General features: G+C 43.9%; 3 protein-coding genes across 5 annotated transcripts in view; 2 read left to right on the forward strand and 1 right to left on the reverse strand.

Annotated features, from left to right (window-relative positions):
* The window catches only part of LOC149552640 (ubiquitin-protein ligase), a 249,298-nt gene that overhangs the window by 76,386 nt on the left and 148,594 nt on the right, over positions 1–24,318 (reverse strand). The window lies entirely within an intron of this gene.
* On the forward strand, positions 19,988–20,996 carry LOC149552641 (uncharacterized). The gene is made up of 2 exons (XM_089788218.1): positions 19,988–20,152; positions 20,338–20,996. Exon 2 carries the CDS (start codon positions 20,370–20,372, stop codon positions 20,994–20,996), a length of 627 nt encoding a protein of 208 aa, XP_089644344.1. The 5' UTR covers positions 19,988–20,152; positions 20,338–20,369.
* LOC149552642 (uncharacterized) lies at positions 21,072–22,208 on the forward strand. The gene is made up of 3 exons (XM_089789544.1): positions 21,072–21,364; positions 21,480–21,632; positions 21,781–22,208. Exons 1-3 carry the CDS (start codon positions 21,151–21,153, stop codon positions 22,206–22,208), a joined length of 795 nt encoding a protein of 264 aa, XP_089645670.1. The 5' UTR covers positions 21,072–21,150.

Here is a 24,318-nt window from a genome sequence, read left to right on the forward strand (position 1 = left end):
TCACACCATTTGCCGTCCATATGGTTTCACACGTTTTACAATGTCTGATAGGGTTTGCTGAACCATCACCGTGAAACTTGGGTAACTTTTCTTTAGGGCCAGCCATCATTACTTGTGTTTGATTCTGAGGTACTTGTGTACCCGCGCTGTTCTAAGCTCCCGCACTGTTTTGGACTCCTGCGTTGTTTTGTGCTCCTGCGCTGTTCTGAACTCCCGCGCTGTTCTATGCTCCCGCGCTGCTCTGGACTCCCGCGTTGTTCTGGACTTCCACGTTGTTCTAGACAACAGTCTTGTTCCCAACAACCGCGTTGTCTGGTGACAAGTCTTCAAGTGATGTTCTATTCTCCGCCTATATCTGTTCGTCCGATGCATCAAGAACGAAGAGATCCCTCCACGCTCGTGCTACCTCAGCACTCCGAGCCGTGCAAGTTGCTTCCCTTCCGTTCGGACACTCTCCCCTCGACGTATACAAGTTAAGGAATTCTTTCCTTGTTTCCTCTACCAAATTCAAGCGTTGTCGAGTTTCTTCCAGCAATTCCTCGGCACTTCTCAGCCTACTAGGTGAGTGCACTCCCTCTGTCTGTGCCTCTTCACCCCTTCGGTGCCCCTCGGCAATTTGCTTAAGTCTATGTCTGCGTTCTGCTTGCTGTATTAAAATTAAAATTTCTTTTGTTGTACTTAGTTCATTCTTATCTTTTACCTTATTCCGATCTTTGTTTGGCAAATTCGGCATTAATCTTCATATCATTCGTTCGTTCCAAGTATGTCTGGCAACGGCACCAAATGTTTACCGCATAGGGTAAGAAGTTAACACATGTATAACACGATTCAATTCAGAACAGGTACTTCATTCATCTATGCACTTGCAGATTACAATCCGATTACAATGACTACAATTATCTCCTCATGATTCCAAAGTCCATCTCGGACGTATACATATACCTTTTCAAAGGGGTGACTCAAGCGTCACGCGACCGTTCGGATACTATTCTACCCGTCGGCTACATTATACATTTTACTGACAACAATACCCTCTCTTGAGGCATCACAATGTAGATCAAATGGTCTCGAGAAATCCAGAATAGCTAAAACAGGGCATGAAGTCATGATAGTCTTGAACTTCTCAAAGCACTCATCTGCCTGAGGAGTCCACTGAAAAGCACCCTTAATCAAACTTGTAAGGGCAGTTGCATGTCTAGAGAAACTTGCCACAAACCTGTGGTAGAAAGCACAAAGTCCAATGAACCCTCTCAACTGTGTCAGGTTCTCTAGTGTAGAACATTCCAAGATAGCAAGGATCTTATCGGAATCCATGTGAACACTGTTTGCACTAATAATATGTCCCAAGTAGAGCAACTTTGTCATGCCAAGAGAAAACTTGGACTCCTTGGCATACAAGGAAACCCTATCCAAGATATCCAAAACTGTGTCAAGATGAGCAACATGGTCATCCCAAGTCTTACTATAAATTAGGATGTCGTCAAAGAATACAAATACAAACCTCCGAAGCTAACTGTGAAACACCCTATTCATAGTAGACTAAAAAGTAGTAGGAGCATTCATTAAGGCAAAACACTTGACTAGAAACTCAAAATGTTCCCAGTGACACTTGAATGCATTTTTCTCTATATCCTGCTCCCTAACACGGATCTGGTAATATCCTAATCTCAAATCAATCTTACAAAAAATACATCTCTCCATGCAACTCATCAATGAGTTCATCAATCTGAGGGATCGAGTACCAATTCGTAATAGTCCTCTTATTAAGCATCCAGTAGTCTATACACATCTACAATGTGTCATCCTTCTTCACCAATACAACTGAAGAAGCAAAGGGGGACTTTCTAGGCCTAATGTGACCTTGTCATGTCCCCTTTCTAGCGACATAACTTCTATCAGATATTTGCCTATTATTGACTCTCGTAGGCAAATGATTTTGGAAAGAGAAAGAGAGTCATTTTATTTCCAGATGATTACATTCTTGCTCTCGGAGAGTTATAATTCAGTAAGTGGGGCCTACTCGTTCTAATATCGAATTAAGATTATACTTTTAACTTTATAAAGTTATTATTTAATTTTATAAAGTTAATTAATAATAAAAGTGCATTATAAAAGACAATTCTGGAAAACTTCCAGTGACTTCTCAAAAAAGTGAATAAATAGAGGACAAGAGGCACCCATTTGGACAAGCGGTTTTGTGGACTCTACTTCTTCTTCAGTTGGAGCAATTTGTAGTCATTTGGTCTGCAAATTCTCAATTTATCTTTGGGAACGAAAACTCCCATTGATAAGCAATTCTGAGGGTGTGAGATATCACCCGAATTATTGCAAAAACAGGAGGTGGTGTTACAGTCATCTCATCAGGGCTTAAATTTGCGGCCTAAGGCCAAGTTGGAGATTTCTTGACCTAAAGGAATAAATCGCCATCCTTCAAGTAAATGTAAGATGGGTGAAATTCGTAAGGGAAGCCAGAATTTCGATTTGAACCAGACAAGAGCCTGATATGCATTTCAAATCAGAGAAGTGGAATCACAGTCCATAGACGAAATTACAAATTTCTCTGCTAACAGAGGAGTGCGTGCAACTGATTTCCAGCGTCCCACGTTTATCCAAGTCGCAGGCCCGCGGGTCGATTTGAGGGGTCGAAGATCGGCGGAAATCGTTCCTTGCAAAGGATTGCTGACGAGTTTCGGGCCAGGCAGAAGATACTTCACCACGCGATTTAAAACTCAAGATGAAATAATATGCAAGGCGGCAACCACGACCATAGTCGGGATTAATATCGACGGGTGATCGAGGGTTTATTTTTTTGCGGCTCTGGACATTATTCACAGCGGGTTACACATTATAGATTCCGCCAGTTAGAATTCCGCAGCAGGACCCAGACATTATTTGATTCAATACCTATCGACTCCATGCGAATTTTGGCACTTATATCTGTCCAGGTTCCAATAGTATATTATGTGTTTTTTCTAATGTAATAATAGGATTATATATTGATGAATAAAGAAAATGTGCAAAACTGCTTATTATATGCATTTGCCGTGATGATTAAATTATCTTTTACAACAGAGTTAGACTTTAAGACCAATATCACAGATTTGCTTATTTAGCCAAAACAAAATTTCCTAGTTTCATATCAAATTTGATTCGCTGGGGTCATTTCAGTGGTATCAGAGCAGTAATCTTGCCATCCTGTTGGGTAGAATATTTTTATGCAACCATATTCCAGGTATTATATTCGCAGGAGAACAATATTTAAGGGCAGAGATATGGGTGAGAGACAATCACAGAGTCCCCCTAGATTTCCCAGAGTTCATGACGATGAAACCAGAGAGTTTTATAGAATCATGACTACCGGACAGCAAGAAATAGCTCAGTCACTACAAGCTTTGACTACCATAATGGAGAGAGTTGTTCAGCCCAGGATTCAGGAACAAGGTAGAGGTACATCTGATCATGATAATAGAAGTATGGCAGGCTCACAGGGTGCTCCTAGGCGCAAATCATGGACAGCAAATAGGCTTACTCGACCCACCTTCCTAAGGGAAGAGGCTCAGGAGATAGGAGAAGACGATTTGCCGGATGATTTCCAGGATGATCTCAGAGCTGCTACTGCAGAATGGCATGCATTACCCCCGCATGTGCGTGAACTATTGAACTTTGATCGCTATCTGAACCAAAAGAGAGAGCATATGAGGAGCAGCCGACAGAATAGGAGGTCTAGAGGAGGTCATGATAGTGAGTTGCAGCGAGCTGTTAGCAAACTCACTTTACCATCTTTCGATGGTAGTGGTCAGATGACAGCACAGGCTTGGGTTCATAAGTTGGATACATTTCTGGCATTAAGGCCTATGTCTGAGATAGATGCCATCAGATATGCCACTTTGCATTTGGAGGGAGCAGCTCATGATTGGTGGTCACATGGGATGGTTACGTTGCAGCACAACCAGGTGACATCTTACCAAGACTTTGTGGATAGATTGGTTGAACATTTTGATAAAAAGGATTCGGAAATTTATTTTCGCGACCTCACTCAGTTAAGACAGTCAGGCAATTTGGAGGTTTATATTAGTGAATTTCAGAGGTTGTCAGTTATGGTACAGGATGTGTCTGAGAGACGGTTGGTTATCCTATTCACAGAAGGATTGTCCGAACCCCTTAAGGGGTGGATTAAGGCATTTGACCCACCAACACTGCAAGAAGCTATGAGGAAAGCACGGAGTATGGAGCTTACAGCACCTTCTAGCAGGTTCACTTCCAGGAGTACTACCTCTTTCAGAAATAATAAGAAGTTTGATAAGAATAAAGGGAAGAGCATGGAAACCAAAGGAAAATCTACTACACCCCTGGATGCAGAAGCATTAAATGACTTGCGCAGGAAGAAATTATGCTTCTATTGCAAAGGTCCATATGACAGGGATCATGATTGTCCCTTGAGACCTAAGGGAAAGGCCAATAGAGTTATGTGGGCATATTATGAAGGATCAGATTCTAATAGTACGGCAAATAAGGATGATCACAGTAGTTCAGAACCTGAAAGAGAAACAGCAAATTCAGAACAAAAGGAAGAAATTGAGTTACATTTACAACAGGGGCGTTTGTCTAGTATCCAACAGGAGGGATCTTTTAGGTTACGTGGTGTTCTAGCAGGACAGAAAGTGATTACATTGGTTGATACAGGTGCCACACACAACTTCATTGATGCTCGTTTGGTTGAGCGCCGCGGTATCAAGACAGAAGAGTTCGAGGGTCTCCGAGTACAAGTTGCTGATGGTTACACCCTCAAGTGTAACAGGATGGTTAGAGACATGCCTTTACGTCTGAACAATTATGAGTTTAAAGCAGATTACCATGTGGTTAATATGGGCGACTTGGATATCGTTTTGGGTATGGCATGGTTACGTTTATTGGGCAAAGTCACTTTCCGTCTCAAGGACATGGAGATCAAGTTTGAGGTAAATGGGAGGCAGCATGTGTAGAGAGCTATCAGAAATAGTGACATCCGAACCATTTCTCTCAAACGTTTGGAAAGATTGGTGAGGCATAATGATATTGAATGGGCAGACACGTGTACTCTCATGCCCACAAAGGAGGAACAACAAAAGACAGAATATCATCTAGATATCCAGATATTGAGGGAAAGGTATAGTAAGGTATTTAGTGATATTCCACCTGGTACACCACCTGACAGAGGGATTGAACACATCATCGAATTAGAAGAGGGTGCTAAACCAGTTATGATCACTCCATACAGGCATCCAAAGAGGCTCAAAGATGAAATAGAGAAAACTATCAAGGAGCTTCTCGCAATGGGACACATTAGACCTAGTAAGTCTCCCTTTGCTTCTTCAGTAGTTTTGGTAAAAAAGAAAGATGGTTCTCTTCGGATGTGCATTGACTATAGAATGCTAAATAAGAAGACCATTAAGAATAGATATCCTATTCCACGGATTGATGAATTGATAGATGAACTACATGAGGCATGCTACTTCAGTAAGATAGACTTGAGATCGGGTTACCACCAAATTAGGGTCAGAGAACAAGACATAGAGAAGACTGCCTTCAGATGTCATTGCGGACACTTTGAGTTTGTAGTAATGCCATTCGGGTTGACCAATGCACCAGCTACTTTCCAGTCTACCATGAATAAGGTCTTCCATCATCAGCTGAGGAAATTCGTATTGGTTTTCTTTGATGATATCTTGGTTTACAGTCGGACATGGCATGAGCATATGGAGCATTTAGAGACAGTATTGAATACCTTGCAGGCAGAGTCCTTGTATGCCAAAGAGTCCAAATGTGATTTGGGAATGACTGAGTTGTTATACTTAGGTCATATTATCTGTAGAGGAGTACGGATGGATCCTGATAAGATTCGTGCTATTGTGGAGTGGCCTATTCCTGAGAACCTGACCCATTTGAGAGGATTCCTTGGTTTATGTGGCTTCTATCGCAAGTTTGTTTGCGGATATTCGCGACATGCGGCTCCTATGACAGATTTGCTTAAGAAGGGAGCTTTTGTTTGGACAGCTAAGGCACAGGCTTGTTTTGACAGATTTAAGGGGATTATGACTTCATGTCCAGTACTAGCATTGCCCGATTTCTCAAAGCCATTTGAACTCCAGTGTGATGCCTCGGGAGACGGTATTGGGGCTGTCTTGATGCAGGACAAGCACCCTATTGCATATGAGAGCAGGAAACTCCATGGGCCAGAAAGTTCATTCAGCATTTACGACAAGGAGATGTTAGCTATCATGCATGCATTAGCTAAGTTCAGGCAGTATTTAGTAGGTGGTAAGTTTTGTATAAAGACCGACCACAACAGTTTGAGACATTTCCTTGGACAGAGAGATCTCAATGATAGACAGCAGAAATGGGTGAGTAAGCTGTAGGCATACGACTTTGATATATCATATGTTAAAGGAACTCAGAATGTGGTAGCAGATGCCTTGTCACACAGGCCACATCTTAATGCGATGATTGAGATCTCTGAGGATTGGAAGCATTTGATTAATGCAGAATATGCTAGAGATTGGGATAGTTGATGGAACAATTGTTGACACCAGGTATTCACTTGTGGATGACTTGATCATTTACAAGAGCCGGATCTTTTTAGTCCCAGGATCGAAGGTGAAACGATCTATTATGCGGACTCTTCATGATTCACCCATAGCTGGTCATCTCGGGTACTTTAAAACATATAGACAGGTGCGGGAACGGTTTACATGGAAAGGACTCAAGAAGGATGTTTTGCAGTATGTTCGTGAGTGTTCTGTTTGTCAACAGAATAAACAGGAGCACACCTTTCTAGCAGGGCTCTTACAGCCACTTCCCATCCCGAGACAGAAGTGGGAATGCATATCCATGGATTTCATTACAGGGTTGCCCAAGGCTCAGGGACGTGATTGCATTTATGTGGTGGTAGATAGACTAACGAAAAATGCTCATTTCTTTCCCATCACCACGACTTATTCAGCAGTACAGGTAGCCGAGATATTCTTCAGAGAAGTTCTCAAGTAACATGGGATACCCCGTAGTATTGTCAGTGACAGGGATAGCAGATTCTTGAGTCATTTCTGGAAGGAGGTGTTTCGATTATGTGGCACTGAGCTCACACCCAGTACTAGTTATCACCCACAGACCGATGGACAGACGGAGATAGTAAACAAGTGGGTGGAAGGCTACTTGAGGAACTATGTGGCTGATCAGCATAAGGCATGGGTAAGATGGATTTATTTGTGTGAATATTGTTACAATACCAATTTTCACACCTCAATTCAGATGACACCCTTTCGAGCATTATATGGGTATGATGCACCGAGATTTATTGATTTGTTGATGGGGGATATCCGGTTTCCACGTGTCGGGGATTTGATTCAAGAAAGTAAAGATATTCTTAGCACTCTTCGGGATAACATTGCTCGGGCACAGAATCAATATAAGCAATATGCAGATCAAAAGAGAACTGAGAGAAGCTTTGAGGTTGGTGACATGGTTTACCTCATGCTTCAGCCATTTCAACAATCTACTCTCAAAAAGAGTGGGTCAGAGAAGCTTAAGCCTAGGTATTATGGGCCTTTCAGGATCACCAAGCGAATAGGGGAATTGGCTTATGAGCTTGAGCTCCCCACGGACAGCAAAGTGTACAATGTGTTCCATGTGTCGCGTCTCAAGAAGGTGTTGGGACAAAATGTGGTACCTTCCACGGTGCTACCTCCCTTGGATGATGAAGGGAAGTTGATCTTAGTGCCGGAATTCATTTTGGAAACTAGGGAAAAACAGCTCCGCAGAAGGGTAATCAGAGAATATTTGGTTAAATGGAAATATCTACTAGTTGAAGATGTCACTTGGGAAAATGAAACAATTTTGCAGCATCCAGCTTTGAGATTGCTTGAGGACAAGCAATTTCAGGAAGGGCGGACTGTCATGTCCCCTTTCTAGCGACATAACTTCTATCAGATATTTGCCTATTATTGACTCTTGTAGGCAAATGATTTTGGAAAGAGAAAGAGAGTCATTTTATTTCCAGATGATTACATTCTTGCTCTCGGAGAGTTATAATTCAGTAAGTGGGGCCTACTCGTTCTAATATCGAATTAAGATTATACTTTTAACTTTATAAAGTTATTATTTAATTTTATAAAGTTAATTAATAATAAAAGTGCATTATAAAAGACAATTCCGGAAAACTTCCAGTGACTTCTCAAAAAAGTGAATAAATAGAGGACAAGAGGCACCCATTTGGACAAGCGGTTTTGTGGACTCTACTTCTTCTTCAGTTGGAGCAATTTGTAGTCATTTGGGCTGCAAATTCTCAATTTATCTTTGGGAACGAAAACTCCCATTGATAAGCAATTCTGAGGGTGTGAGATATCACCCGAATTATTGCAAAAACAGGAGGTGGTGTTACAGTCATCTCATCAGGGCTTAAATCTGCAGCCTAAGGCCAAGTAGGAGATTTCTTGACCTAAAGGAATAAATCGCCATCCTTCAAGTAAATGTAAGATGGGTGAAATTCGTAAGGGAAGCCAAAATTTCGATTTGAACCAGACAAGAGCCTAATATGCATTTCAAATCAGAGAAGTGGAATCACAGTCTATAGACGAAATTACAAATTTCTCTGCTAACAGAGGAGTGCATGCAACTGATTTTCAGCGTCCCACGTTTATCCAAGTCGCAGGCCCGCGGGTCGATTTGAGGGGTCGAAGATCGGCGAAAATCGTTCCTTGCAAAGGATTGCTGACGAGTTTCGGGCCAGGCAGAAGATACTTCACCACGCGATTTAAAACTCAAGATGAAATAATATGCAAGGCGGCAACCACGACCACAGTCGAGATTAATATCGACGGGTGATCGAGGGTTTATTTTTTTGCGGCTCTGGACATTATTCACAGCGGGTTACACATTATAGATTCTGCCAGTTAGAATTCTGCAGCAAGAACCAGACATTATTTGATTCAATACCTATCGACTCCATGCGAATTTTGGCACTTATATCTGTCCAGGTTCCAATAGTATATTATGTGTTTTTTCTAATGTAATAACAGGATTATATATTGATGAATAAAGAAAATGTGCAAAACTGCTTATTATATGCATTTGCCGTGATGATTAAATTATCTTTTACAACAGAGTTAGACTTTAAGACCAATATCACAGATTTGCTTATTTAGCCAAAACAAAATTTCCTAGTTTCATATCAGATTTGATTCGCTGGGGTCATTTCAGACCTGTGTCAAGCAACTCTTGTATAGTCTTCTCGATCTCGTCCTTAAGTTGTTTTGGGTGCCAATAGGGCATAATCATGATGGGCTTAATGATGGCAGTATTTTCTAGTCTATAGCCGATGGTCCGGCGGTGTTTTGTAGTCGACGATCCGGCGGTGTTTTGTATTCTGTAGCCAACAGTCCGACAGTAAATAATTTGTAGCAGATAGAATAATTGTGGCCGACGGACTCCTTCGGGAAGGTTCGACGGTAATATTTATAACCCGTCTGAGATCACTGTAAATCATCATTCATCTACTATTGCGAATAATAATATAAGTTCTACTGTTCATGTTCTATTGTTTGTATGCATTCATTTCCTTTACCTGTACGGTAAACATTTGGCGCCGTTGCCTTATGAATCTGGAAGGTGGGAGGAATGAAGATTAATGCTAAATCAGCTTAACAAAGATCGGAATAAGGCGAAGGGAAAAGATAGAATCCGTATTGCGCAAGAGAATTTAATTCTGGCACAGCAAGCTGAACGACGATGAAGATTTTAGAAGATTGCCGACAGAAACCGAGATTTCAGAAGATTGCCGATGGAAACCGAAGTGCGGAGGAATTGTTGGAGGAGACTCGGCAGCAGGTGGAATTGGTGGAAGAAGCACGGGAGTTCTTGAATTTGTGTTCGCTGAGGGAAGAAAATTCAGACGGGAGAGCATCAACTTGCACGGCTCGCAGTGCCGTGGAGTGACCTCTTCGTCCAGGATAGACTTCCGCGGGAAACAATTTCGGAGGATCCTTCGTCTTCACCAAGGTTCACAGCTGTCGACACCTCCAATGTGGGAGTGCAGACCGCCGGTGTGGGAGTGCAAACCTCTGGTGTGGGAGACCAATCCACCGGTGTGGGAGTACAGACTGTCGGTGTGGGAGTTCAAACTGCCGGTGTGGGAGTGTCGACCGCCGGTGTGGGAGTGCCGACCAGTGTAGGAGTGCAGACCTCCAGAGTTATAGCAGGACCCAAAGAAAAGCTGCCGAAATTTGAAGGCAATGGTACAGCCGACCCCCTTCGACATTGTAAGACATGTGAGACGATCTGGCGGGCAAATGGAATCACAGATACCGACGAATGGTCCAGGCAATTTCTGGCAACCCTACGGGGTGTCGTGATTGATTGATTTTCGGATATGGATCCGCAGAAGCTGGATACATGGGATAACATTAAAAAGGAGTTCTTGGCGGAATTTAAACTCTTGCGGGATGATAATGAAATTGTAGCGGAAATTTTCAATACCAAGCAAGGGAAACACGAAATTGTCCGTGTCTACGCCAGGAGATTGAAAGACTTAATAAACAAAATGGAAAGCAAGCCAGCGGACGAATTGCAAAAAAGGTGGTTTGTGGATGGTCTACGCTCGAAGTTGCGGAGGAAAATGCAAATTGTGCCACCATCATCATATGCCGATGCTTATAATAGATCACTCGACCTTGAAAGTGCGCAGAAGACAAAGAAGAAGAAAACCAGCTCCTCTGACTTTGATGATAACGAATCCGCTGGAGATGATAGCAGCGACGACGAAGGTAGTAACAAAAAGGTTCGTGCCTTACAGAAGGATATGGTTCGAATGATGGAGTTCAAAAATATGCAAAAAGAGCCAAAAGGTAGTGAATTGTGGTGCACGGAATGTAAGACCGACGGTCATACTAAAGGATCGTGTCCGAAGAACCAATTCTGTGACATCTGTCAGATCATGGGACACTCGCCAAAAGACTACCCCTTTAACATGAAAACAAGAGGATCTCCACAGGTACTTCTCACACAGGAGGCCTCCCCGTCAGGTAGTAACGGAAACACGAATGCCGTCGGCGCTACATCTGGAGGATACAGGAATAATCGGCGTGGACAAAATAACAACAATAATAATACCAATACGAGCAGAAGCCGGATTCAGTATGATGCAAACGGACGACCAATTATTCAGTGCCGAGCATGTAACTTGTGGGGACATTTTGCGCGGGAATGTCCAACAGCAAATACACCTCAACTATTGTGCCAATGGTGCGGACTCGGCAATCACGACGACTCAAAATGTCCAAAATCCGGAGTCAACTTGATCACTGTTGGAGCCGATGAGGAAGAGGTTCTGGAAATTACGCGGCAACAAGCAAAAGAATACTCGGACCCTGCCGAAGAAAAGAAGAAATTTGCGGCAGCACGGGCGGAGGTTGGCAAAATATCTCAAGCAGTAACTCCTCCGGACACCGCCGCCACCTCAGCAAGAAATTCTGCAGAACAACACATAGTACGACAAATTTTGCAAACGGAGGTGCAAGTAAAGGTAAGTGATTTGCTTCTCACTATGCCCCAACTTTGTTCGGCTCTTTCAAATATGGCAGGGGAATCAAGCCTCAAGAAGGAAAAGTCACTGGGAGAACCGAGTCGACGGCGAGAAAAAGAAATTGTTACGGGAGGAGACGACCAGATGTTGTTGGCACTAACATCCGAACGGCACCCTGCAGTTGTCGAGATGGGGATACTTGGACATGTTCTGACAGACACCATAGTGGACGGAGGGTCCGGCGTAAATGTATTGCCAGAAGAAACTTGGAGGAAACTTGGACAGCCGACATTGTGGCCTCCAAGGTTTCAACTACTGACCGCCGATCAACATGGAATTAAACCACTGGGTATCCTCATGGCACAACCGGTAACCATTGGCACCCAGCCGTTCCTCATGGATTTCGTGGTGATTCCATTGAAAAGGAAAGGCTATGATGCCATCCTGGGCCGCAGGTGGCTTATCAAAGCAAGAGCTCGACACAACTGGAAGAAGAACACTTTATCCCTGGAAAGTAAAGGTCGTCGATTCGTCATTGATCTGCATACCCAAATGGTAGGGGAAGAGGCTCTGTCGTCAGATTTTGAGGGAGAGGAGGACAAAGGTAGACGACGGATGGAACCGGATCAGGAGGGTGTCCTCCGATTGGACGGAGGAACAACGGATGACGACTTGGACTCCGTCAACGGTCTCTATCACTAGCAAATGGGGGACTATGAATTATTTCACAGCTGTAATGTTCTATCAATCGAGAACGAATATCCGAAGGAGTTTACTGAAGTAAAGGAGGGGGAGACACCGTTGGATGCTACACCCGCCCATGCATTCAGTAAAGGACAGACAATCAAGTACAACGAAGCTCCGCTGCAAACAATGAATTTGGGGGACGAGGCAGAGCCGAAGAACATACTAGTCGGAGATAATTGGGATCCAGTACTCAACGCTGCAGCATTCAAGATATTTATGGATTACAAGGATGTGTTTACATGGACATACAAGGACCTCAACCGTTTCCTTGTGGCGTGTTGGCAAACTGGTAGTGTAACAACACGGTGGTCACAAGGTCGAATCTGGCCGAGAGGAAGAGGAAATTAGGAGACAACTTACAGACCACAGAAGAGACTAGAGAGAAGGGGGCGTCCCAGAAGTGTGTTGATGGTGACGTAACTCATACACCTGCTCTGTCCTGATGCGGAGATCTGTCTAAATCTGAGAATTGACTTCAACGGCCTCCTTTAGAAGAAGTGCCGCGTCCATGGCCTGCGTCCTGGCTAATTGCATCTCGTGCTCAGCCGCATCCTTATCTCGAACCGCTGCCTCCGTACCTTGCTTAGCGACATCCTTCTCCTGCACCGCTACTGCCAAATCTGCTAGTAGTGTTGCCCACTCTGTGGCCCATGTTGCCTGCTGGCCAGCCAAGTCAGCGGCTAGCTTCTGTCTAGCCTCAGTCTCTGCTGCCAATGATCTCTCTGCTGCAACCCTGTTAGCCTCCGCCTGCTAACGACCATAGTAAACATCTTTGTACAGTCCCACAATCTCATGTGCTAGCTTCATCATAGGGGTGTCACTGGGTCCCAACTCCGGCTCAGTGGCCCAATCTACCAACATCTCAGCTGTCTCCGTTGCCGGCCAGCCCCTGTCTATAAAGCAAGTTTGAAATCGTCGACGACAAATCCCACGGATATATGCTCTGATCAAGTGCCACTCCCGCCGTCGAGTCAGGGCCTGCATTGCCACATCGTGGCCCTTCTTCAATGCAGACTTCATAGTCCTGAGGTAATCCCGGCACCTGTCTTCATCTGACCCATAGTCCTCCTTGGCGAAGGCCTCCAATGACCATTCCGCATCACTGTTTTCCTCCTCATCAGCGGGAGCCATGCCCACATCTGGTGCCGCCTTCTCGGCTGTTGGCACAACCATGGCATGTGGCATTCCCTCCTCCTGAAGCTGAGGCTTTGGTACTGCTAGCCATGTTCCTGAACGCCTAGGAGACTGAATGGACGGACCCCGCTTGGCAGGAGTGAGTCGAAACTGCTGCCTCAGAAACTCACTAGCTCTATCCATCACCTCCGGTTGGTCAACCTACGCAAGCTCCATGTTCATCTCCGGTACTGGCTGGGCTGACTCGGCCTCTGCTAAAAAAAATGATGAAACGGTGACCACTGCATCACAATCAATGACCTCCAACCGAACCTGCAACTCAGATTGTGGTGGCGACTGTGGTCTCGGTGTGACTGCGACGGTGACATCTGCTGGTGCAACTGGAATCACCTTCGCTACAACCGTCGGCAATGACTCGACAACTATCCGTGGGACGGCATCCGTCAGTGTCTGTGGAACCACTTCCGTCACTGTCCGTGGGACATCTGCCTCTGCTGGAGGAGTCATAAGAACCAGAGCATGGCGTTGACCAAAGGCCGGAATGACTGTCGAAGAGGTAGTCAAGTGCGTTGAAGTTGACAGCTGAGGCGAGGTAAAGAATGTGGGCCCACCACCCGCTGTCTCACCGTCAACTTCAGCTGATGTGCTCTCTTCTTCTTCCACGAACTCAGCCCCGTCACTCATCGAAGTGCCCTCCCGTCCACTATCTGTCTCCCCGGAAGGGGCCAATTCGCGGAGTACTTTCTTGTGACCTGCTGCTGACCCTCCTGTTTCTAAGTGTCGCCAGTAGAATATGGGAGGCTCCCCGTCTCCCAACTTGCCCCTTGGAGGAGCCTCAAAACCATCCATTGGAATCTGGCTAGCTGCAGCCTCTAGAAACAACCCAATGGCATGGTGCGGCATAAGAAATGTTCAGTGCTGAAGCGTCATGAATTCCTCCATCCTGTCGGCAAGCACTGAGGCCCAATCATTTACTACTCCCTGCATGATACCATTCATAAACACAATCTGTGGCAATGCGATATCTGAGGCTTGGGTGGCACCTGTCAACTTGCTCTTGATGACGTCCATGATACAACGCCAATGACCCTCCCGAATAAAGTCTCTGCGAAGCCCTCTGCACCTTGTCCCCTGAACTGCTGTCTCCCTCTCCATGGGTGTAAGGTCCCTGCACACTAGAGCTATCCAATGCTCCTTCCGTTCCTGTGACAGTTTATGATTCTTGATTTCTACTTTCCTCCTGCCGGGGCCAGGGATGCCGAAGACCCTGGTGAAATCTCTCGGTTTAAAGGACACCGTCATCCGTTGCTTCTTGTACAAGAATGTACTTGTATAGCTCTGGGCACTATATGTCTCTATCATGGTGCGCAATACTGATTCAAACATCCGAATGGAAAAGATGGGAAGTTGAATGGCCCAATGCACCTGTGCCCGCATCAAAATCTGTTTAATCTAGTCTGCCGCCGAGGTCTCCTGCCACCACTTCCGGCATTCGCTTCCACTAAGACTCAAACTGGACGGTGAGATAAGTGAGTTCTTCCTTGGTCTTCTGTTTCTTGCTACTGGAACCGGAGGGGCCTGCAACTCGAATTCCCGATGCCAAAATTCTTGAATTCTTTTCCATGCTAGCTGCCAACTGGCTCTTCCACTGCTTCCGCTTGCCTGCCGATTCCATATGAAGGTGGCCTCTTATTTGCTATTTCTTATATATTTCCGCTTACCCCCACGACCACCCAATGAAATTTTGCGGAAGGTTACCTGTCCAATCCCCACAGGCCGAGAAGGAGAGAAATAAGTGCAACAGTGTATTTAGAGTATCCGGCAAGGAATCCCGTATGGAGGAGAATGTGGATTTCACAATTTTATTGCTGTTGTGGCGAGTGCACCAAATCTCCCTACGTTATCACAAAACCGCCCGCACAAGAAACAACCATACCTTACAATCTCGATGCCGCCATCGCTGACTCATATTAGCAGGAAGCCCATGAGCAGAACGATATTGAATCAATGGCTTGCCTTCTGTGGAACAGCTACAGCAAGTATCTCATCACAAGCAGGCGGTCACAGCCATGGCCATCACGTCCACAAGCCTCGCCTTAGGATTTGTAGATCACTCTGTTAGACTCTATTCTAACTCTTAACTCTTGCGGAATTTTAACACTGGTAGAGACTGATTTAAAGCCCGCAGGCTCTCTTTGGCGAGAGTGATTTAACCAATTTCTAGCGCTAGTATTCAAAGGATCGTTGACTTGATGTCTTCAATCAATATTTCTATTCAATATCGGCCCTCTGTATCCCTTGTGTGCAATTCCTGCCTCAAGATATACATGTCACTGTCGTCTAGTCCTGCTGCCGCCCGCGGGGTCTTTTTCTGGCCGCGGAACTTTGTCTGCCCGCGGAGTCCTTTTCTAGATGCGAAACTTTCTCTGTCAGTGAAGTCTTTTTTCTACCCGCAGGACTCTTCCTTCTTTTTCTTCCGGAGGCACTTATGTTGTCAGTCCTTCTTCGTTGGAGTAAACTTATCGTGCGGGGCTTTACACTCCGTGAGGGTCTCTTGCCCGCAGACCCGCGGGACTTTAAGTGCCCGCGGACAGGCAGTTGCCCGCGGGACTTACAGTCCGTGGGCTTTCCTATCCGCGGGGCCCGCGGGACTTTCAGTCGTCTTTTTTTTTTTTTTTTTCCAATCGAATACATCAATCAACAGCGGTACCTCTAGATAACGTCGCCGCCAGGGAACACTGTACTAATGACAATGGCAGATTCAATGACGACAAGAACTGTCTTGCACGATATGGTTTCAACTTGGATCCGTTAACTGACTGAGTCACCTCTTGTTCGTCCAAGGTTGTCAGTTTGATTGCTCCAGTGTCGCTAATTTCTCGGATCTGATATGGTCCAACCCATCGCACTTTGAATTTGCTCGGCTTGATTTCATTACAGCCATCATACTACAGTACTAACTGTCCCGAGTGGAATCTGCTACGTTTCAGATGCTTGTCATGCCAGAGTTTGCGTCTGTTCTGCGCCACTTCTGTTGCCCACTGTACCAACAACCGTTTCTCCTCCAGTTTATTCAAATTATTCAATCACTCTTGTAGGCTTCCGTCATCATCCAGTTTGTTTTCCCAGGCTATTCGGAGACTCGGAATCATGAATTCTGTTGGGACCACTGCTTCCTGTCCAAACATTAACTAGAATGGTGTGTGCCTGGTCGTCACGTTGTATGCCATGCAGTACGCCCAGAGGGCAGCAGGTAAGTTCTCCCAATCAGCACCTTCCACCACGCAGGATTTGTAGATGATGGATACCAGAATTTCCCACAGACATCTTGTCAAAGATATGCAATATAATCCGCTGGAATGTGGCCGGTGCATTACACAACCCAAAGGGCATCCGGTTGTATGCGTAGACCCCGTCTTCGACAACAAACGTTGTCTTCAACTTATCTTCCTCCGCTATAGAAATCTGATTGTAGCCGGAGAACCCATCCATAAAAGGGTAGATTTCATGTCTTGCTACTTCCTCCAGAATGTTATCTGTGAACGGAATTGGAAAAGGATCTTTGATCGTTACTGCATTCAAGCATCTAAAATCAACGCATATCTGGATCTGAATAGTATCCTTCTTCAATGAAATGACTATTGGTGACACCCATTCGCTGGTCTGTACCTTGAAGATAATGCTGGCTTCCAACATCCGGTTGATTTCCTCCGTAACCCGTGCGGCATAGTTCTTATTCATCCTGTAGGGTCGCTTTTGTACAGGTACAGCTCCGTCCACCAGCGGGATGCGGTGCACACACAATTCTGGCGGTACTCCCTTGAGGTCCTTGTATGTCCATGCAAACACATCCTTGTAATCCATAAATATCTTGAATGCCGCAGCCTTGAGTACTGGATCCCAATTATCTCCGACTAGTATGTTCTTCGGCTCCGCCTCGTCCCCCAAATTCATTGTTTGCAGCAGAGCTTCGTTGTACTTGATTGTCTATCCTTTACTGAATGCATGGGCGGGTGTAGCATCCAACGGTGCCTCCCCCTCCTTTACTTCAGTAAACTCCTTTGGATATTCGTTCTCGATTGACAGAACATTACAGCTATGAAATAATTCATAGTCCCCCATTTGCCAGTGATAGAGACCGTTGACGGAGTCCAAGGACCTCAGGACTATGAAGTTTGCATTGAAGAAGGGCCACGATGTGGCAATTCAGGCCCTGACTCGGCAGTGGGAGTGGCACTTGATCAGAGCATATATCCGTGGGATTTGTCCTCAGCGATTTCAGACTTGCTTTATAGTCAGGGGCTGGCCGGCAACGGAGACAGCTGAGATGTTGGCAGATTGGGCCACTGAGCCGGAGTTGGGACCCAGTGACACCCCTATGATGAAGCTGGCACATGAGATTGTGGGACTGTACAAAGATGTTTACTATGGTCGTCAGCAGGTAGAGGCTAACAGGGTTGTAGTAGAGAGATCATTGGCAGCAAAGACTGAGGCTAGACAGAAGCTAGCCGTCGACTTGGCCGGCCAGCAGGCAGCATGGGCCACAGAGCGGGCAGCACTACTAGCAGATTTGGCAGCAACGGTGCAGGAGAAGGACGTCGCTAAGCAAGGTACGGAGGCAGGGGTTCGAGATAAGGATGCGGTTGAGCACGAGATGCAGTTAGCCAGGACGCAGGCCATGGACACGGCACTTCTTCTAAAGGAGGCCGTCGAAGTCAATTCTCACATTCAGACAGATCTCCGCATCAGGACAGAGCAGGTGTATGAGTTACGTCGCCAGCAACACACTTCTGGGACACCCCCTTCTCTCTAGTCTCTTCTGTGGTCTGTAAGTTGTCTCCTAATTTTGTTAGTCGCCAGGAGACGACTGTTTTTTTTGGGGGGGATGGTGTTAGCCGACTGGATAGTTTTGGCAGTATTTTCTAGTCTGTAGCCGACGGTCCGGCAGTGTTTTGTATTCTGTAGCCGACGGTCCGACAGTAAATAATTTGTAGCGGACAGAATAATTGTGGCCGACGGACTCCTTCGGGAAGGTTCGGCGGTAATATTTATAACCCGTCTGGGATCACTGTAAATCATCATTCATCTACTATTGCGAATAATAATATAAGTTCTGCTGTTCATGTTCTATTGCTTGTATGCATTCATTTCCTTTACCTGTACGGTAAACAACCTTGACATTGGAATCATCCACCTCATCATCATCATCAGCAACTCTATACACATCATGATCATAATTAGCTAGCTGCCCTGTAGGATCAGAATTGTCCTCATCATTGTAAAACCACTTCATCTTATTTTTGCCCTTAGTCCTCATAGAGTAGTCATGAGTGACATCATGAAGACCCCTACAATAGAAACATAGCTTCTTCCTCCTCAAATCATTAATGGTATCTTGATCCAAAGGTGCTTCCATAGGACGCTAAGAACCAAATTTATCTCCTAAGTTGTCCTATCATAAGCTGAACTAGAAGGTTTCGAGGAAAACTTGACTCTAGGTATAGATGACTCCAAATTCTAATCCAACTTCATAAGTTCCTATAATGAAGATGGGTCAAGTGACTTAACCTAGCCTCTAAGTAGCTCATCTAAGCCCTCTATAAAGAACATGACTCTCCTCCTCTCAATATATCATATACCATCATGGAGTCTTTGGAACTCGCCGATGAATGCCTCCAAACTAGTTGTCTATCATAACTGGGCTAACTCTCTAAAGTAGACCTTGGGATCCTTCATGTCAAAGTGCTCTAACAATGTGTCAACAAACTCCTAGTATGACGTGATCGGATCATGATGGAGAGATTCTAAACCATTATACCACCAATCATGTGCAACTCCATCAACGTGCAGAACTGCAAACCTAATGGTGTCATCCTCGGTCATAGGACACAAAGCAAGGTAGGTGTTAAGCTTTTGAACCCAAGCTTTGGTAGTCACTCTACCACTCCCATCAAAATGAGCCAATGTTATCTTGCTAGCCACCTGATGTAACTTTGTCTACCTAGGACTCTGTCTATTAGGAGTAGGCCTACCTTTGGAACGCTTGCGCTTCTGACTCAAATGTCTATCAAAATTTAAGTTCTACTTCATTGCTTATGGTAGAGCATCCCACTCAAAGAAATAAGAAACTACATCATCAGCAAAGAGTGCAGCCCCAATCTGAGTACTAAGTGCAACCAACTCTGGTGTCAAGAAGGTGGGTCTCTGTGGCCTATCATAGGCACCAATATAACCTATCCTGTCCGCCCTATCATCAATCATAACCATAGTTCCAAAAATTGCCATGAAATCGCCGAAATTGCGATAAGATTCATGGCTCCCGATTTTTTTGGAATCGGAAATCGCTGGTGGCGATTTTTTCTTGTGAATCGCCAAAATCGGCGATTCATGGCAAAAATCGCCAAAATCGCCATCATGAATCTCCAGAAATCGGCCGTGACAGCAAGGATAGAAAGTTCAATTTTTAAAAAACATCACATGTTTTATTTGATTTCTAAGTTGAATTTCCTCTTTGTTATAACCCTAAAGAGCTTTCTATTTGCTTACTATGAGTAGAAGAGAGGAAGAGTGAGAGAGAAGAAGAGAAAAGAGAATCCATAGGTTTCCAACCGGCAAGAAGGAAGAGCACCAAAGAGATCAGAAGTCCATTTGGGGAGGCCATAAATTGCATTGGGAGCATTAAGGAGTCAATATCAACACTCCTCAACTCATTTGCAAGAGGTAAGTGTTGGTTTTTTTTTTGCATGTTAGTGTATTATGCATTTTTTGTTAAATTTTTTTAGTGTTCATTTGCAAATCTTGAATGTTTTTTATTTTTACTAAATTGCAAACTAGGGTTTGTTGTTTTGTAGTTTTTGTCTTTTAGTTGCAAACTTTGATTTTTTACATGAATTTTTTTATTGCAGCAGCCCTTTGCTTTCATTTTCCAATTTCCACAATGGGTAAAAAATATGAATGCTGGAAATATAATGAAGAGTTTCCTGGGAGAACCAAATATCAAACAAAATGTATATTTTGCAAAGAAAAAATAAATTCGGGAGGTATCTATAGATTGAAATACCACATTGCTGGCATACCTGGCCATGATGTCACAGTTTGCACTCAACAAACCGCTGAGGCAAAACGCTCTTGTTTAGTGGCATTAGAAAAAATTGAACAAGACAAGTTGACTAAGAAAATGCAACTTGAAGGGTTAAGAGGTATTGGCTCCCGTGCTCCCACATCCGCAACCGCATCTACATCTGTAAGTGCATCTGCATCAGCTTCCGCATCTGTAGGTTGTGTTGGAGAGGGTTCTTCTAGGCCTCCTTTTCATCCTAGTGCTAGTGCTCATGTGAGTGTTAGTGGTAGTCGGTCTCATACTGAGACAGAGTCCAACACCAACCTATTGCGACCTAGAGTGCGGAAAAGCAGAATGGATAGTTACTTTGTGCCCCGCACTACTCCTGGCTCCCAACCCACGCTTGAGGGCATGGGTTTGAACAAGGAGATTCATGATGCTGCCAGAAAAGAGATTTGCAAATTCTGGTACTTTTGCAACATTCCGTTTATTGCAGCCAGGTAATTGATTCTTTTTTCTTTGTTATCTTCAAAGTTAAAGTTAAAAGTAAAAGTAAAACTTTAATTATATCTACTTGTTTTATGATTTTAGTTTTTGACATCTAGATTTCTAATCAATATCATTATCTATTTGTGGCAGGACTCCTTATTGGCAGAACATGATAGATGCAGTTACCATTTGTGGTCCGGGGTTTAAAGCCCCAACTGAGGCTGAGTTGAGTGGATACCTCCTGGAGGAAATGGTTGAGGATATGAGGCATGAGCTTGAGGACAACCGAAAGGAGTGGATCGAAAAGGGTTGCACCATCATGACTGATGGTTGGACAGATAGGAGGGGAAGAACACTCCTCAATTTTCTTGTATCCTGTGGAGGTGATTGATCATTCTACTTTCCTACATACATAATTTTGAATCGTGATTGACTATTTCAAATTTTGATTTGTTGATTGCTAATAGTAATTATAATTCGTTGTTTTGTTACTTGTAGGATATACCATGTTCCTCAAATCCATTGATGCTTCTGCTCATGTAAAAAACGCCACATACTTATGTGAGGTTATTAAGAAAGTTATAGCAGAGGTGGGGGAACAACATGTGGTGCAAGTGGTGACGGATAATGCAGCAAGTTATGTTGCTGCAGGTAAACTTTTAACTTTTTAAGTTTTGAAAATAAATTTATTTGAATTTTGAACTTTTTCTAATTCTAACTTAGAATTTTTAAGTTTCCTAAGTTCTAAGTTCTAACATGTTTGAAATTTGAATTTCTAATTATCTTAAAATTGTTGTAGGCAAACTTTTGATGGGGAGGCACCCCACCATATTTTGGTCCCCTTGTGCAGCACACTGCCTTGACCTCATGTTGGAGGAAATTGGCAAACTTGAGTGGGTCAAGTCATGTGTGGAAAGGGCAAAAAACATATGCAAGTTTATTTATAATCATTCATTTGTCCTTAGCACAATGAGGAAGTACACAGGAGACAAAGAGTTAGCTCGTCCAGGGATCACGAGGTTTGCCTCGAATTTCATCACCTTGCAGTCCTTGTTGACATCAAGGGATGATTTGAGGAGCATGTTTGTTGGGCGGGAGTGGATTTCATCTTCCTATGCTACGACCACTGCAGGGATAGATGTGGTGGATTGCATATTTGATGATGATGGTTTTTGGAAACCTGGTAGAGAAATCCTTAAGGTAATTTTATTGCAATTTAACATTTAATATTTTACAGTTTACTATGCTAATTGTTTATGATTTAGTTTTACCTTAAGTTATATTATTGAATTATTCTATGTTTAAGTTTTGACTCAAATTTTTGTTTTACTTTATATGTAGGCCACTGAGCCTCTTGTATCTCTCCTACGAACTGCTGATGGGGAGAAGCCCTCTATGGGCTACATATATGAGGGCATGGATAGGGCCAAGGAGGCCATTAGAGCTCAGTATGCAGGAGTGCAGGAGAAGTATGCCCCTATTTGGGACATCATTGATAGGAGATGGCAGAATCAGCTCCACAGACCCATCCATGCAGCAGCTTACTTTTTGAATTCGGCATTTCGTTTCCGTCCTGACTTCAAGGCGGATGAGGAGGTTCTCACCGGATTATATACAGTGATCCAGAGGTTGAGTACTGATGAGGATAGCAGTGCTGCAATTATTGAGCTCGATAAGTTCAATAATAAAGAAGGGCCACTTTTCTCTAGCAGGGTAGCCATAGATGCTCAGGAAACAATACAGCCAGGTAAAAATTAAATAATATATTCAATGTTCATGAATCTAGATTCTAAACTTAAAGTTGATTATGTAATTTTAGAGTTAACTTGTAATTTGTAATTTGTAAATGAGACTAATTATTTTTATTTTCCCTTATTTCAGATAGATGGTGGCAAATGTTTGGGGCCACAACCCCAAAACTTCAAAAAATTGCCATTCGTATTCTGAGTCAACCAAGCAGCACTTCTGGATGTGAGCGCAGTTGGTCCATGTTCGAGCACATCCACTCGAAGAGGAGAAACAGGTTGACAGTGCAGAGGTTGAATGATCTTGTCTTCGTTCATTACAAACTCCGTCTTAGGATCAGACAGATTTTGGGCACTGACTCCTCTCCGATCATTCTGGAGGAGATTGATCCAGAATCAGAGTGGCTCACAGAGGTTGTAGATCCAGTCTTCACTGAGGAAGACCGTGTGTGGATTGACCAGGTGGATATAGAGGCTGAGGCAGCTAGAGCACGTTCTTCAGGCATTGGTAGACGCACACGTGCACGCACAGACACAGGCCCTAGCGACATTCGTGAGCCCATCTTATATGCGGGAGATATGGCTCGACAGTCCTCTAGGACCTGCATTAGACGCCTTGCTACTAGGCAGACTGGATACTCAGATGCTGAGGCTGAGGCTGTAGTTGAGCTTGAGGATGATGTTGAGGATGATGATGACTATGAGCCTGAGGCTTGAGCTGGAGCCTTGTTTTTATATTTTGTTTACAGATATTGATACTGAATCATTGATAGACATATGTTTCAAACTTTCATGGATCTTCATCTTAGATTCTTACATAAATTTATGATTTGATGTCTTATGGATCATCTTACATACATTCTATGATTTAAATCATTATGATCATTTGATTTCTATTTACTTCAGCTAGCCTACAATTTACATTTTAGATAACATAGTTACGTATGTGATGGATTTTATGTTCCATGTTTATGTATGTTAAGTTTTAACTTCTATTTGATGATGTTATAGTGTGCTTAAGTTATATTCAATAAAGGGTGCATGAAATAAGTTTTAAATTGTTAAAATCTTTAAATTTAAAGGGTTTTTTCAAATTTGCCGATTCATCGCCGATTCACGATTTGATTCGGCCTTGCCGATTCCGATCCGATTCCGATTCACGTTTCTTTGATCATAACTAAGTCCTCATCCTTGTATTAGTCACCAACTCTAGACATGTCCTCCACTCGTGATCCATGAGAACCAACTAAACCATCGCAAGCTCTCTCCCTACTCCATCCTCGAGGGAGTGCTATCTACTGAGGAGTGTCAAAAAGCTACTGCAGTACATCTTCCATCTGCTATTGTCTTGATGCCAAGTTCTTGAATGTCTTTCTAGCCTTTCTATCAATCTCGGAACCTATGTCATCATCTTTGAATCCTGTACAGGCTGAACCATCCAAACTGTTGCCTATCGAACCAAACTGTATCAGGCTCTCCATCCCTAAGTGGAGTTATACAGCCTTTGCGGGCACAATGCATACCTGACACAAATCTGCTATCATCACCCATGATACTGAATCAAATACTGAAAGCCACTGACCATACCATCA

This window comes from Cupressus sempervirens, chromosome 6 (assembly GCF_028749045.1).
Source record: "Cupressus sempervirens isolate cs-2001-9-10 chromosome 6, ASM2874904v1, whole genome shotgun sequence".
In the NCBI taxonomy this organism is placed as follows: domain Eukaryota; kingdom Viridiplantae; phylum Streptophyta; class Pinopsida; order Cupressales; family Cupressaceae; genus Cupressus; species Cupressus sempervirens.

Excerpts from the sequence above, each read along its gene's own strand:
- LOC149552641 (XM_089788218.1), top strand. The coding sequence starts at position 20,370 with ATGGGTAAAAAATATGAATGCTGGAAATATAATGAAGAGTTTCCTGGG.
- LOC149552642 (XM_089789544.1), top strand. The coding sequence starts at position 21,151 with ATGATAGATGCAGTTACCATTTGTGGTCCGGGGTTTAAAGCCCCAACT. Across the intron at positions 21,365-21,479 it reads TTTTCTTGTATCCTGTGGAG|GATATACCATGTTCCTCAAA; the intron begins GTGATTGATCAT and ends TGTTACTTGTAG. Across the intron at positions 21,633-21,780 it reads AGCAAGTTATGTTGCTGCAG|GCAAACTTTTGATGGGGAGG; the intron begins GTAAACTTTTAA and ends AAATTGTTGTAG.